The following is a 16,230-nucleotide window of genomic DNA, read 5'->3' as shown; positions in this document are numbered from 1 at the left end:
TATGGTACTAGAATATGTGCTCATCTTTCATGGGTCCTGAACATTTGTGCCCCAGACTTTACCAAACTTTTCCTAAGTGCAGATCACATCTTAATCTTGCCTAGGGATGTTGTGGAATCTCCATCATTGGAGATTTTTAAGAGCAGGTTAGACAAACACCTGTCAGGGATGGTCTAGATAATACCTAGCCCTGGCTTGAGTGCAGGGGACTGGACTGTCTGACCACTTGAGGTCCCTTCCAGACCTATGATTCTATGAATAGAGAAAGTATCTTGTAGGCCATCCTATCTTGGTTGGGGTCACGTAGGAAGCTCCAGCCCCTCCATGCCAAAATCTCACAACATCCATCTGGCAATGACAGCAAGTGCTTATGTGGAGCGTAATGGTGGCAAAGTGTGTGGGGCTGGCTTTTCCAGGCTGACCCTCTCGCTATTTCCGGCTGCTGTCGATGTCCTACACGTTGTGTCCTCTCTGAGAACATTTTGCCACACTGTTGCTCTCCATTCCCTCCTGGTGTCTGCTGAGTTTCTCTCATCTGCAAAGAGAGCTGGCACCATGTCCCCAGCAAGCGCTTTGTGTACCACCAGTGCTCCACAGACCCCATTTTAGTAGCGGGGGTGTTAGACAAAAATAATTTTGTTTTAGCATAGAGAGCTCACGCTACACCCAGCACAGTGGTAGAGCACCGATAGATTTATTAAGTGCCTCACTTTGAGCAGTTTTCATGCCTGGACATCAGTTATTAGGATGTTACTATATTAGGTCCAACATTGAAGCCATCTGCTGGTGCAAACTTGGCAGCCAAAGGCCCAGATGCTTGGCTGTGGAATGACATTCTCTAGCTTTGGCATCTAGATATCGGCTCTTCTTTCCTGGCTTTGCTAGCAGATCTGCCTGTTGGTCTGGGGGAGCCTGCTGTAGCAACGCATTGTCCTCTTTGATGTCATTTTCCTTTGTTTGCAAGGCATTTGCTTCCAGTTATTTGCTTAAAAATACATTACCCATTTATGGTGTTTCACCGGGCATAAATATGGTTTCTTCATGAGTGTGCATGCCTGCTATAATGCTGCCTACATGCCAATTCTTATCCTCCTGGCTTTTTGATGCCAGCTGCAATGGAACTTATTATGCTAACTCGAAAACAATCTACTCTGCTTTAACTGACTTTGAAGATGCTTCCAAAAATTACTGCAGTTCAGGAAGGAGGGTGTTTTAATGATTTGTACCTGATAAACTCGTGCAGAGATAACACACATAATTCTAATACTAATCCGTGGCAGAACGTCACGCCTTCATTCGATAGACCTGGAAAGCCCATATTTTAAAGTTTATGTCGTTCATGGGTGTCATCCACACTGCATGTTGCAGCAGGACTGATGATCGCAGCTTTTGATGTGCTAGGAGCAGACACACAGCAGCTCTGTGTTAGAAGTAGCTTTTGTTGCAAAAGATACTTACGGGGGAGTCGTTTGTGCTCAGCTGGAGAAGTTTCGTAAACTAGGTAAGGACTGTAGATGACTCTGCATAGTCTGCCCTGTTTGCATGTAAAAAAACCAGCAAAACCTCCCTCAGAAACACTAGCAGTGCTAATGATTGACTATTATTTTAAGCGGATTATCTAATCTGCAGCCCAAAGGACAAGAAGGGCAAAAAACAAATGAAGACTGAGTGTGTAATTAGTACAGATTGTTGGAAATACCCTCTGGACAGCGTTGGACTGATTATAAGCAGAAACCGATTTTTGGAGTGTAAATGAAAAAATCTCTTTGCAAAACCAAAAGGCTGCTTTGTAGCAGAAACTGTTGCATTGTACAGGGTGCATAACAACTCCGACAGTTTACAAGCATGAAGATGGGGATAGCTAGAAAGTGCAGATATACAAGTAGGAAAGTTAATAAGAAGCCTATTTGGTTATTTTACTGTAGTAAATACAAACTGATTGTTCTTAAAATTATTTAAAGTATGTATTTGGGTTCCCCCTCTTTCCTTGAAGGTGACTTTTTTTAGATACTGTAAGTCTCCATCACAGGTTTGCTTAGAATAAAATACCATCAGTGGCACCGTATATGTCTGTACTAATAAGGGCAACAATTCTGATCAATACAATATCCATTTTTGCCTCTCTTTGGGCCATTTCAGGAATTGATCTGATTTAGGAAAATAGTTACTCTGGGTTCTGTGTTTTAGAACTTTGATTTCATTTGTTATGCTTCTTTTGAACAGGGTTATGCCTGAAATAGGTTATCTGGTAACCCCAGAGACACCCTCCTGATTGTTTGACTAGGGTAGCGAAGTAGATTTTATGACACCACATGCTTATTGGAAGTTAAGCAGAATGGACTCAGAACAGCAAATATACAGTTACAGAAATACTATTTATTTGTACAAAAATTAGCTTTAATGCCCTATGTCATGAAAATCGGGCAATAAAATAGGGACAAAAGTGAGCAACAAAATCAATCTGCCTAAAAATACTCCATCAGCCACAAATATACCTAGAGAAGGAAACAACACAAAGTCTTTTTAAAACAAAGCTCTACCCAAACACAGAAGTTCAAAGGTAGCTGGGCAGTGGTTGAAATTTGCCACACAAGCCTCTTCACACAATTGTACTGCCATCCTTCATGAGATCCTGAAGATAATCGCTAATGGCTTTGAGATTGCTTCATCTAGTTCCTTAAGTACCCGCAGGTGAATTTCATCATGCCCTGCTGATTTGAATATATCTAACATATCTAAAAAATTTTAACCTGTTCTTTCCTATTCTGGCTTTTGTTCCTCCCCCCTTGTTGTTAATATTAATTGTATCCAGCATCTGGCCACAATTAACCTTTTTAGTGAAGAGTGAGGTAAAATAGACATTAAACACCTCAGCCTTTTTGATGTCATTCCTTCCCCACTAAGTAGTGGACCTCCGTTTTCCTTCGGCTTTCTCTTGCGCCTAACATATTTATAGCACCTCTTTTTATTGTCTTTTATGTCCCTTGCTAGGTATAAATCGTTTTGTGCTTTAGCCTTTCTGATTTTGTTCCTACATACTTTTCTATTCATCCTTAGCAATTTGTTCATGTTTCCATTTTTTGTAGAATTTGTTTTTGATTTTCAGGTCATTAAAGAGTTCCTGATGGAGCCAGATTGGCGTCTTACAATGCTTCCTATCTTTTCTTAGCATCAGGATAGTTTGCTGTTGTGTGTTTAATATTATCTCTTTGAGAAACTGCCAGATCTCCTGATCTCCATTTTCCTTAGATTTCTTCCCATGGCACCTTACCTACCAGTTCTCTGAATTTGTTAGTGTGCTTTTTAAAAGTCTGTTTTTTCCTTTTAATTTGGCCAAAGAGGAACCATGAGATTTGGTAAAGACAACGGCTATGCAGCAAGCGGAATTTCCATTTTGCAGGAAATTCCACCATTTCAAAACTGATTCTGTCCAAACTGGAACAAAACTATCAAATTTCAAAATTTCCCATGAAAGAAAATTTTAATAAAATTTATTCAGGTCAATCGAAATGTTTTGTTTTGATTTGGACCTTTAACTTTCTATATATTATTAATTATAATGTGAAAAATCAATTCGCAAACAGTCATTTCAAACAAAAAATCAAAATGTTTTGCTCCGAGAAGGACTTTATTAAATCTTTTTTTAAAAAATTTGAATGAAATTCTGTCAAAATCAACACATTTGTGTGGACACTTTCAATTCTGACAGAAAAACATTCCACTGGAAAAAATGTTGACCAGCTCTAGCAAGGACTCTGCCTCAGTAGTAGAGAGGCACTTTAATGTTTTTTAGAAAACTGTGCAATGGAATATTTATATTCACAGACGCACCAGTGGTGAGAGTATGAGTGTACATGAGAACAACCTTCAGAAAACAGCAATTACAGGTAAATAGTTTCCGTTCTTCTTAGCTAGATTTTCATTACTCTAGTGGAATAATGTACCAGCAATGGTGTCATTTGATTATTCCATAAAAGGCTAACTGCAAAGTAGTTGAATTACCAATTTATTAAATCAAACCATGTAATCATTCCTCTGAAAATAGGTTGCAAATGAAGATGTAAGTTGCTGGCGTTTAAGCAGATTCAGCCATACGTCTATTAAACCGCATTGAAATATGGTCGTTGTTTCTGCCAGAGTGACAAGTTTCAGAGTAACAGCCGTGTTAGTCTGTATCCGCAAAAAGAAGAACAGGAGTACTTGTGGCACCTTAGAGACTAATAAATTTGTTAGTCTCTAAGGTGCCACAAGTACTCCTGTTCTTCTTTCTGCCAGAGTGGTATTTCATGACTGAAAGCCAACCGTAACCGTTGCCACTGATCTGACGGAGATCACCATTCATGGTGAGATATTCCATTACCAAACTTACAGGCGCAGTTTTCAGAGATTTTTTTCTTGTTTGCTAGCTTAAAGTTTTGCTTTGTTTGAATGTTCCTCTGTTATTTACAGGGAAGCTGCCGTTTTCTGTGACAGGGAGAAGCTAGTGTTTCCTCTCCTCCCACTCTCACCAGGATGCTGCAATCTATATCTGCCCCTTCCCAGCATTCACCATCCTCTTGTGCAGACCTGTCTCCTGACTCACCCCCAGACACCTCCTTTACCCAAGTGAGGTCTTCTTGGAGAACCCCCTGCTTTCCAGCTCATTTTCCCCTTCTGTTCTTGATTGTCCTCCTGGACGGCTACCTGCGTATCTTTGGCCCTTTCTTAGAAGAGTGGCTCGTGAGTAAGGCTGTGATTTAGTCACGGAGGTCACGGATTCCATGACTTCCAAAGACCTCCATGACTTCAGCCAGCCTCGGCTGGGAGCTGCAGGGTCCCCTGCAGGCAGACCTCCTGCCACTCCTGGCCACCGCGGGTAGCAGGGGGGATCCCCGGAGCTCCCCACTGCCGGGGGCCTCCGCCGCTCCTCGCAGCCCCAGATGGCCCGGAAACCACCACAGCTGTCTGCTGGACCCTTGGAGTTCCCGAGTTTGGAGCCCCCAGAAGAGGGGGACCCTGGAGCTCCCAGGACCCCCGCAGCTGCCCAGGCTTCTCATTTTATCCTGGATATTTTTAGTAAAAATGAGGGACAGGTCACAACTTCCGTGAATTTTTCATTATTGCCCGTGACCTGTCCCTCACTTTTACTAAAAATATCCGTGACAAAATCTTAGCCTTCCTCATGAGCAGAGCTCATGAAAACATCCTAACCTCACTCTCACCCGTGCCTGCACAGAACGTTCTGGGTAGGAAGTCTGTATTTCCATGTGATTCCAGAACTGCTTCAGTCACGGATCCCACAGAGGAATTTGCCATGAGGAACAGGATCTCTCATTGTTCTCCCAGGCCAGGGTCCATGTGAAAGGTACCAAATGATCAGTTCTGGAGACTAAAATGCCTTATTTCTCCGCAGGATAGATATGGCAGAGGTAACAGTTGTGCTATTTTACCACTGTGACTCAAACCTTACTGACGGGACCACCTCTTAGTGTCCAAGGGCAATAAGCTACTTGTCTTCACTTTCAAAGCCCTTCATGGTCAATCCCCACTCTACCTATCGTCTCTCCTTCAGTACTGAGATGTCAGTGCCCGCCTCCTGTCGACCCATGATGCTGGCTTCCATCGCCAACTTGTTAGAGCTTCAAACAAGCCCCTTTGCGCTTTCTCCCCTGCTGCTGCTCCTGACAGGAAGGTGATTCCCATAAACATCCACCAAGCTACTCCTTGGCCTCCTCCAAATTCCTCCTTAAAACTCTACTTTGCCTGAAGCCTACAAAAAACTTGACAACGGTTAGGCCGCTCGTGTGGTGAGATCCCTGTCTATCGCTGATACCATACTCGTACTCCCCCATTGGTCTGTCTGCCTGTCCAGCGGTTGCCTCTTGCATTATACGTAGATCGTAAGTCATTTGGGGCAGGGAGTATCTTCTTGCTCTGTGTTTGTACAGCACCAGCGCAGTGGGGACTGGGTCCATGAGCAAGGCTCCTAGGCGCTGTGGTAATACAAATAAATATATTTGGCCTGTCTGCTGAGACTGCCAGAGTTCTTGTGGATTTTATCATGCAGATGCCTTTCCATTGAGACCTGAACGGAGACCATTTTGTTCCACATAGGTCACCAAAGAGTCATCCTATAGTAACAATTTTTGGTCACTACTGACCTGGGATAAATTTGAACTATTAAAGGTGAAAGGTGCAATCTCCCATTTCTCTGTCTGCCAAGGGCCGGAATCCTTAAAGCTGCAAGGCTGATGGAAGTTTTATTCTTGCAGGGCACAGATGGGCTTTATCTGCCTATCAGTTTCAGGATCGCAACTCTGCTTGTGTCACACGCTGCTGAGTCTGCATTCAGCTCTCTGGAGCAAGAGAGCATATAGAAAAGAGGACTGCGGGAGAAGACGATTTGGGGGAAATCAGTGGGAATCTCTTGGATGAGTTAGAGAGACTGACAATTGGCGTTTGCGTACGCGTGCGTGTGTGTGTGTGTGTGTGCGTGCGTGGGTGTGTGTCCTTTCAATAATTGTCGATTATTATTTCCTTTGATGATTGACTCACTTGCCGTGCTAATGTCTTTCTGCTTTGCTTTGCTGTGTGTGTGGGTACATTGGTTAAGACATATTGTCACTGCTTTGGCCGTGATGTTTATTAGGCTGATGGGGTTGGGTTTTTTGCTTGAGTGTTTTAATCACTTGGCTCCTCTCTCAAGGGGGGTGGGGGAGTGTTTTGACACTAGCCAGTAAGTGCCTTGGTCTGCCCAAGTGGTGATCCAAACTGACCCTGTCTTAGGGGACTGAGCCAATCCACTGAATGGATTGTGGGCCAGAGTCTCTGCCGGTGTTAATCAGTGGGACTCCGCCTCTAGTGACACGAAATGGGACAATGCAAATCAGTGTTCCCTAGCGATGGGTTAATTGGCTCGCAGTGGACAGTAGATCGTGGGAGGCTTGGCCCCAAGCGCAGAGATGGAGGGAAAAGGCAACAACAAAAATGCAAAGCAGAAAAAAACAAGCTGGGGAAACTTTGCACAGAAAACTCCACGTCCCCTTCGCACTGAAGGCCTGGTTCTCCATTGCTGCAAATGGGCTCTAGGTTCCAGAGGCTTTTGTCGATGCAGGCCAAAAACTGCCTTTGCTTTTCCTTCTCTAGCCAAGTATTGCGAAATGTTCCCTGTTTGGGTTGTTCTGTCTGGCTTTGTTGTTGTTCTTTCCCTCTGTCTCTTCACTGCAAGTCCGGCATCTAGGATTTACTGTTCGATGGGACTTTGCAACCACTGTCAGGGGACAGGCGCTTTTACCAGTCAGCAGTTGGAGCTGCGCAGGTGTCTCCGAGATTTGAAGAGGGTTTTCTTTGACATGGGACATTGGCTTGAGAAGAATTCTTCCCCATCCTTTGAGTGGGAGGTGGTTAGTCTGGAGGTTCCTGTATTACAACACTAGGTCCTGCTTTGCATCTGGTCATTGAAAATGCATGCAGACAACGTAACAGGTGCATGAAAGGCATCAGAGAGCGCGTATTTTAAAGCTAAAAAAGAAAAGGGGGGGGGAATTCACCCCTGGGCAAGGCCTGAGCAGTGCACCACTTCCATCCTGCTTAAGCTCTCCAAATAGGACATAAGTGGTGCATCGGCCGTATGCTGGATTTTTGCTTTGAACTAGCGTGACTGGGATTTCTTCACCGCTTCTGCAAACGTGGGCGGTGTGGAAGCCAGACGCAATTTTTGTTTTAAACAAAGGCCAGCTGATTTTCTTTGGAAATAGCTCTCCAGTGACACCCTCCTCATCCGCAGCCCCCGACTCCCACAGGGACAAACGTTCTTGGCACGTACATTCAGAAAGCACTGGGCAAACATGGAGGGATCAATGCTTCTAACGCCCCGTGGTGGGAAGAACAAAGGATATTAAAGCTCTCATATGTGAGAAGCTCACATTGGGTGGTATTTTCAAGTGTGCCCAGCATTGGTCCAGCTCTTCTCCCATTCACATCTGTGGTAACCTTCCCCCCCCCACACCCCACTGAAAAAAAAAATCCAACGGGAACAAAATGAAACCAGCGCTGAGTGGTTTTGTAGACCCACCCGTTGAGACCCTGGCTGCTGCGGGAGATGTTACATTAATGTTGCCAAAACTCTGCATGGCTGGGCCCGGTATGAGATTAACATCTGTTATGCAGGTTTTCAACGGGTGACCTCCGCCATCGAGTTGAGAACTAGTTCAGGGCCTAGCTGCCGCTTAGGTCCCCCTTACGCCTTGTCTTGAGCCTTGAGCAGAGCATAATTCTGTGCTGGCCTTGTGCACAGAGGTGGATTTCACCCCGTGTGAGCATCCGGCGGAATCCCTAACTACAGGGAGTTTTCCCTAGGGGAGGAGTGGCCTTGTGGTTCGCAAACTGGAGTAGGGCTCAACAGATGTGTGTTCAATTCCTGCATGACCTTGGGCAAGTCACTTAATCTCTTTGCACTTCTTCCCCATCTAAAAAATGGAGTTCATATGTGTTCTTTCACTGGGTATTTGTACAGCACCCGGCACAATGGGGCCTCGATCCCAGTGAGGACCTCTAGGCCGTCCCATAATAATATGGAATCCATACAGAGCGTCAGGCCAGATGTTGGTACGCTGTGCTCAGTAACAATCTTTCTCTTTCTCCTTTTCAGAGCTGGCTTATGATTTGGATATGGATGACGGTCCCTCAAACAAACAACTTTTGAATCAGCAAAGCAAAGGTGATACCGCGGTTCACAACCTGGGCTCAGGCAATACCACGTGGAAGCATGTTCCTGTCACTGCTGTTTTCATGGCAGTCTTTCTTCTGTGGGCCCATTGACTCTGTACAGTAGCCACAGCAGATTTTCCTGGGGATCAACGTCTCTCTTTATTTCTTTCTGAAGAAAACATTCTGAACCCCGCTCCTCCTGCAATATAGGCACACTTCCAAAGATTAAGGGAATGACTTACATTTGTTTTGTAAAATAAAACGGTATCTTTACCCCCAGGGGCTGGTTCATGGTGAATTTCAGTGTTAGTAAATCCATGTAGTGCTTTTAAAAATAATTCGGAAGGGTGATACTACGTTATGTTCATGTCAGTTTACGAAGGCTGAATTTTCATTCCTGTTAAGCAGAAATCCATATTTTGTCTTGAGTTCATTTACCATGCATGGACTAGAGTAGCATCTAAGGTTTAGTGAATATTATCACCAAAGATCAGACCCCCATTCTTGTTTGACTTAACCCAGGTTTTGTCTATAGTTTAAGTAGCATTGGCACCGACTCCAAATTTAATACTCATCCCTGGGAAACTTGCCAGGCACATAATGGTGAGGCCAGGGGGTGGCTTGAGAAACAGAGTGCAAGTCCAAAATGGGGAAGGAGATTAAGGAAGAGAAGGGAACCACTGGCCCAACTGATCAAATTTCAGAAATTCTCCTCTCCCTGGTCCTGATTCTGCTACCTGTGAAGTCAGTAGGAAAACTCCCATTGACTTCATAGGGAGCAAGGGTGGACCCTAAACATTTAGGGCTAGACTGTGACTATGCACTTACACACGGGAGTAAGAACCAGCCTTCCGCCTTGCAAGGCTGCTGCATCTTGAGTCTGGGGCCCCAAGAGTAGGTGCTTGTTTATCTCCCGCCCACCAGAGCAGGTGAGCAGGAAATGGGTGGAGCCAACATACCAGCCAGCATAGGGAAAACAGGAAGCCAGCGACTGGTGGCGCCAGGCAGAACTGTGTCTGAGAGGTGGCACATTGCCTCCTGGGGCTATTCCTGGGCTGAGCCTAAAGACTAAATTACCCTGGAATAAAAAATGGCTAAATCAAAGCAGCCCTGCTGACAGCAGGTTGTTTTGGGACATGCTCTCTTTGATTATCCTCCTGGTGGCCTGGGAACACTCGGAATGTGCCACTGTCCTGTCTCCAAGGAGGCTGTATTGGCAATGGCCGTACAGGAGGAGAGCAGTGCTTCTGGCATTAGAGGGCACAACATCAGCACGTTGTGTTTCATGAATCCAAACAGTTCCTGGGAAGCCCCTTCAGAGGCGGCCAGCCAGCCTGTCTCCGAATTCTGGGTCAGCTGGAGCTGGTGCGTGTGTCTTGGCACACTGCAGGAACAAACCCTCTTCTTCCTTAGGAAATGTGCCCACACAGCTCCAGACAAAGGACAGAGGGTGGTGCTGTGCCATACTTTTGCAGGGCTGAATAACATGCCTCCAACCCATTGCATAGGTTAAAAGCAAGGACTGGCAGGAGACACGCACACAGCACAATAAGACGTTTATTTGAACCTTCTCGTGTATGTTATTTTTGTTAAAATAATTATTTTCTTGGTGGACAACGTATCAAAATCCCTCTTTCACACATTTAAAGCATAGGAAAGTTTTAAACTGGAAACTGAAACTGGCTGCCCTGGGGAAGGCCATCAGCAATCCAGACTGGTGGTCTTCAGCGCACAGTGGACAGCATATGCTTTTGGGCTAGAACCCAATGACATTTTTGGGTTAGGGGCAAGGAAAGTTTGTTTTGGTGCCTGGCCAGAACGACTGTATATTTCAGCTTAAGGTGTTGGTAGCCCTAGCACTGTATTATATGTGTGCTTTAAATACTTTGTGTCTCAGAGCTTAAATGCTTTAAAAAGCTACTAAGTAAATATCTTTCTGAAAAGTGAACTGCAAAGATTTTTTAACAGGATAACTTCAAAAGGTGAAAAATATCCAGCTGTTATTTTAAACTGATGGGCCTGACCCTGGTATAAAACTCACTGACTGCAATGGAATGATTCCATGTTTGTACCAGGGGGATAGGAGCATCAGGTTGTTAGCACCAATCTCATGGTTTCTCTGCCTGGGTGAGTCACCCCATGGTTATGGTGTTTGTGCTATAGAAGATCCATTCTGTCCTTAACTGGTGGGTTCTCTCCTGCAGAACTTTCCCAAGAGATTCCCCTTCTCATGCTCAGGCTGAACTCAAAGGGGAACTTTTGGAGATGTTTGCACAGAAATTGATTGCACATAAACATTAGTTTAAAGGTGACCTTTTCAAATCTTTCTCTTGGTCCCCGTCCGTCCTCCCCCATTTTTACAAAGCTTTTAATTATCAGCAACATCTTTGCGGTTCGCCTCCAGAACGTTAAAGACTTTCAAAACTGAGGTTTTGTGGAGCTCCACTGCATTTGTTTCTACCCTTGCAAGCGATGTCTTATGAGTGAGGGTCTGATGCTGCCACCCCCTACTCTTCTTAAACATCCAGATCAATAGGACTCAACTGCTAGGTTTGAGAGTGGATGATGGAATCTATCCCTCAGTATTTACATCTTCCAGGTGGAAGACAAATTCCATAATATCAACCAATCCAGAGAGAACCCTTCCAACACCAATGTTCTGAGTCGTTTTTTGACCTTGACGTTTCTTTCTCATCTCATTTTACTGGTGGTCCTGGGTTTCTATTCAGATTCGGGGGCTTTGAAAACTAGTCCTCAATATAGCAGGAGTCGAGCATTGTTCTTTTCCAGTCTAGCCTTTCAATTATTTGCAAACTTTCTTGGCAAGGCAGTCTGAATTCCAAGTCCTTCTCTCATTTGAGTATAGTAGAAGCCTGCTTGAGATAGATTTCAACCATCTTTGTACAGCTTGAGTGTTTATTGCCCTTTCAGTTTAATACATTTTTCACTCTTCTCATTCACTCTAGGGTGAAATTCACCCCTGGTGCTGGCCTGCAGCACAGGGGCAAATTTCACCCCTTAGTAAGCCACGCTACAACCCGGCCTTTGCTTTTAACACAAACACCCTTTTACTCTATTTCTATCAGGATCACAGCTCCATACAATGTCTCCTCTGCATGCCCTGTTTTCATAAGAACGGCCGAACTGGGTCAGACCAAAGGTCCCTCCAGCCCAGTATCCTGTCTACCGACAGTGGCCAATGCCAGGTGCCCCAGAGGGAGTGAACCTAACAGGTAATGATCACGTGATCTCTCTCCTGCCATCCATCTCCACCCTCTAACAAACAGAGGCTAGGGACACCATTCCTTACCCATCTTGGCTAATAGCCATTAATGGACTTAACCTCCATGAATGTATCTAGTTCTCATTTAAACGCTGTTATAGTCCTAGCCTTCACAACCTCCTCAGACAAGGAGTTCCACAAGTTGACTGTGTGCTGTGTGAAGAAGAACTTCCTCTTATTTCTTTTAAACCCGCTGCCCATTCATTTCATTTGGTGGCCCCTAGTTCTTATATTATGGGAACAAGTAAATAACTTTTCCTTATTCACTTTCTCCACACCACTCATGATTTTATAGACCTCTATCATATCAACCCTTAGTCTCCTCTTTTCCAAGCTGAAAAGCCCTAGCCTCTTTAATCTCTCCTCATATGGGACCCGTTCCAAACCCCTAATCATTTTAGTTGCCCTTCTCTGAACCTTTTCTAATGCCAATATATCTTTTTTGAGATGAGGAGACCACATCTGTACGTAGTTTCATTTGCTGATACTAACCAGTGTTCGTGGATTTAATAGCCCCAAATGGTAAAGGTGGCTCAGCTCCCTCTACACGTGTCAAATACCACTCAACAGAGTATTCATATTGAAGGAGCCTCTAGTCTCCAGATGGCAGGTCTACACCTAGAGTACAAACCCCGCGCCCCCAGCTAGCACATGTATAAATAGCAGCATAGATGGTGAAACACTGCTGTTAGTATCTGTGTAGTGTCCCGCTGCTTCCCCTAGCCCGAGCCTGGCCTCGGGGCAGTGAAAGGCTCTGGCAGCGGGTAGCTTCCAGAACCTTTCCTCGCTGTCTCCTCACTGCTGAAGCCTTTCTGGGCTGCAGGTAGCAACCCACTGCAGTGAGTGTGGACTCTGCCTGCTCACTGCAGCATGTGACTACACCGCACCACCACCAGCAGAGACACGGTCTGAGGGTGTCTCAGTTAGGCTGAAGTCTAAGAGCAGCGTCTCTTCAATGAGAGGAGTCTAGGCTCTCTGGCTACAGACTGGCCTGGGGAGGCAGCAAGGATGCCAGACTCTGCCCTAAACACACATCAAATACTGTTTGGCCTTTATTTCTCCCGGCTGTTTAAGAAGCGCAGATAGTTCTAGGAACAAGACAGAGGGTTGCCTTTTTCCATTCACCCTCCTCCTGCTTACTTGTTTTTTTAAACCATACCCCCTAAGGCTCACTCCAGAGTGCAAATTTCTCCCCAGTTTCCCAGGCCGCTCTTACAAAGGCCCCGATCCTGCATGTTACTCCGCACGGACAGGTCCCAGTGGCAGCGCAGAGCCTGCCCAAAGTCAGCGGAGCGTTGTGAGGGCCGAGGGGGCCCCAGCCCCGGGTTTTGACGTGCAGGAGCAGATCTAAGCCCCGGTGCTGGACTCAGCTGCGCTGCTAAGCACAGCCCATAGGAAGGGACGCAGAAAGCCCCTTGCCACAGGGAGAGCACTGGGAACCATGGTGTATCTCAGGGCCGGTGACAGCCAGAGCTCTGGGGTTGCATGAGGGGTTAATTTGCTACAGCCTTTTTAAAGGGTGCAGCAACTACCCCCACCCTTCCCTGCCCCCCTTCTGCTGAGCTGCTCCCAGGAGGGAGCGGGTGGGTAGCAGGGCCTGCAGTTCTGTCCGGCCCTTACTTGGGCTTTGCAATAGGGGTGATGGGAGGAGAGTTCTTATTCCCTTCCCACACCCTAGGCCCCAAGCCACATACGGGCAAACCACAATCTAGTCCATTTTTCAGCAGAGCTCCTGTTGGCTTCAGCAGTGGCAGGGGGGCGGGGAGAGAACCAGCCATGTTCAGCCATATTTTTTAAACAGATTTTTTTCTAACCCTCTTTCTGCCCCCTGCTCTTTCGGACCTGGGACTGACACTGAAACAGACCCCGTGCGACGGGCGTCCCTTGCGGCGCACAGCCCTGCCTCTCTCAAGGGGCCTTCAGGCCACCAGTGGGCAATCCAGTTCTCCCTCTGCTCCTTCTCCGAGCGCTCCTTTTGGCTTTGGGGGTTTGGAGCCTGGAAATGGACCATTCTCTTGGGTTGGACACTGTGTGTTGGAACCTGCTGGCTGTTGAATAATGATGGTGTCTACCAAAGCAGGGGATTGTCCCGGGCTTTTCTGTCCTGACTGAAATGTTCTGTAGCTAAGTTATCAGCCAGTATGGTGTGTGACATCAGCTTTTCAATGATGAGACTCTGATGTAATGTATCGCTTGGTAGAATTATACCTACTGTACCTTTCTCTGTATCCCGTAACATCCCAATCTGCAATGTGATAGTAATCCTTGTTGACAGTCTCTTCTGTAGCATGCTGATCCTGTTTTTCCTTTGTACGGACATGCTGTTAAGCAAAGCCATCTTTTCTGAAACCTTGTTATGATAATAGATCCCCAAAACCAGTCCTTGAATCCTGTATCTGCCAAGGTTCTAAAACAACACATTATAACCTTCGAAAGCCTGTTGAATTCTCTCCTGTGGTGTTTTTGTGTGTTTGTGTGTTAACAATGATTTTGGAATGTTTCTCATGGATTTTTCTTTTTAACAAAAACTTCTTGCCATTGTCAAAAATAGTCTCTGGAACCATTATAACACTCCTTCAAATTATCCTCTAAACTTTCTGATCACCGACTCTACGCCCTTCCTGCTCAGTTGGGTCTTTGCAATGCGCTAGCCATTGAGAGGAAGTCAGAAAACGAACGCATTCGAGCTTTTTTGATTTTGTTACATTTTTGCAGTGAACGTCGCGCTGGTGGCAGGGGCCAGATTGGGCTGAGTTACGCAGTCTCCCCCTGCTGCCCTATGAATGTGTCGCTATCCTGACTTTGAATGGGCAAACTCTAGTGTTGAGCGTAAGTGTCATGCCCTTTCAATCTTTGCTCTTGTTGCTAAAGGTTCCCAAGAAAGGCGCAAATGGGAGGGTTTATGATAGTACTTTTTATCCAGTAAGAACTGCCTTGAGACCACCAAATCTTCATCAGCACCCAGCACTGTGTAATATAAAAACTAGTGAAATAAAGCGACTGAATAGCCAGCAGTGGGTCATGTTTGGTTACTAGCAACCTGGTTGGAATCCATTGTTTATTGTTACGTCTTTAACAATAGAGCCCAGAGGCACCACGCTGGATTTGGGCCCCATTGTTCTGGTCTTTGTCTCACACACACGTAAACGCAAAGACCCATTCCCTGCCCCAGAGCTCACAAATTTAATAAGCAGAAAATAATGTTTGTTGGGTTTGTTTTTCTTTCTTTAAAAGTTATAAACTCATGTATAACCCAGTTCCTAGGTGTTACAATTACAGCTTCTGCAAAAGCTACTGTAAGAAGGAAGAAAATTGTTTTTCTAAGCAACCACCTCTCTCCTTTCACCGAGCAGCAACTGCGTTATTACAGCAGACACACAAATCTACAGGGAGATAAAATCAACTAGACGTGAGTACGTGAAGCAGGGCTTCCTTGGAGAATACATCCAAATAACGTCCCGCTACAGATCACTGAGTAACCACCAGCTGTCCCAGAAAGCCTGGCCTCTAAGAAAGATTCATAGATTCCAAGGCCAGAAGGGACTGTTGTGATCATCTAGTCTGAACTTCTGTACAGCACAGGCCAGAGACCTTCCTCAAAATAATTCCCAGAGCAGAGCTTGTAGAAAAGCATCCAATCATGATTTTAAAACGGTCAGTGATGGAGAAGCCACCAGGACCTTTGGTAGGTTGTTCCAATAGTTAACTCCCCTCACCCTTTAAAATGTATTACTTCCCGTCTGAACTGTCCAGCCAGTAGATTGTGTTATACCTTTGCCTGCTTGTGTGTAGATAGGGTCCCACTCTCCTATTAGTTCTCAGGAATTATTCTTGCAACTCTTTCTAATGTCACTGGGGTTGAGGTACAAATATCTTCCATGCACCCACTGACGAACGGACTCCAGGGGCCAAATTCATCCACAACGGCATGCAACAGAAATTCTCTGGAGTGGGGTTGTGTTTGGATACATTTGGGACCCTATTTCTTAAAGGTTGTGTAAAATCTTCAAAGCACCCAGGTGGCTAGGAGCCTAAATCCTGTTTTCAAAAGTGCCTAAGTCACCTAGGAGCCTCAGGCTCAATGGAAGTCAATGGGACTTAGGTGCTTTTTGAACATTTTACCCCAAAATAAGGGCCAGATGTAGAATGAAAGCTAATGTCAATGTTCTCATCTCCTGCAAAAAAGCAGAGTTGATTCTTACCGCTTAATTCTCCATTTCCAGAGCCTCCACCAGTCAGTCACATCCCATTTCTGACTT

At 45.4% G+C, this 16,230-nt stretch overlaps 1 protein-coding gene across 2 annotated transcripts in view; it reads left to right on the top strand.

The window, feature by feature from the left end:
• Window positions 1-14,543, top strand: part of GPC3 (glypican 3) — a 265,507-nt gene extending 250,964 nt beyond the window's left edge. Inside the window, exon 8 of one of the 2 annotated variants that reach the window (XM_054040724.1) lies at window positions 8,630-14,543. In XM_054040724.1, the coding sequence (XP_053896699.1) occupies window positions 8,630-8,799 (170 nt within the window). In that variant the 3' untranslated portion in view covers window positions 8,800-14,543. The remainder of the gene's footprint in view (window positions 1-8,629) is intronic. The other variant, XM_054040725.1, reaches the window with a different exon arrangement.
• The last annotated feature ends 1,687 nt before the right edge of the window (window positions 14,544-16,230 follow it).

The sequence above is a fragment of the Malaclemys terrapin genome, chromosome 9, assembly GCF_027887155.1.
Source record: "Malaclemys terrapin pileata isolate rMalTer1 chromosome 9, rMalTer1.hap1, whole genome shotgun sequence".
Lineage (NCBI taxonomy): Eukaryota > Metazoa > Chordata > Testudines > Emydidae > Malaclemys > Malaclemys terrapin.
The sequence above is the reverse complement of the archived record's forward strand: the minus strand, read 5'-3'. Positions and strand labels throughout refer to the sequence as shown.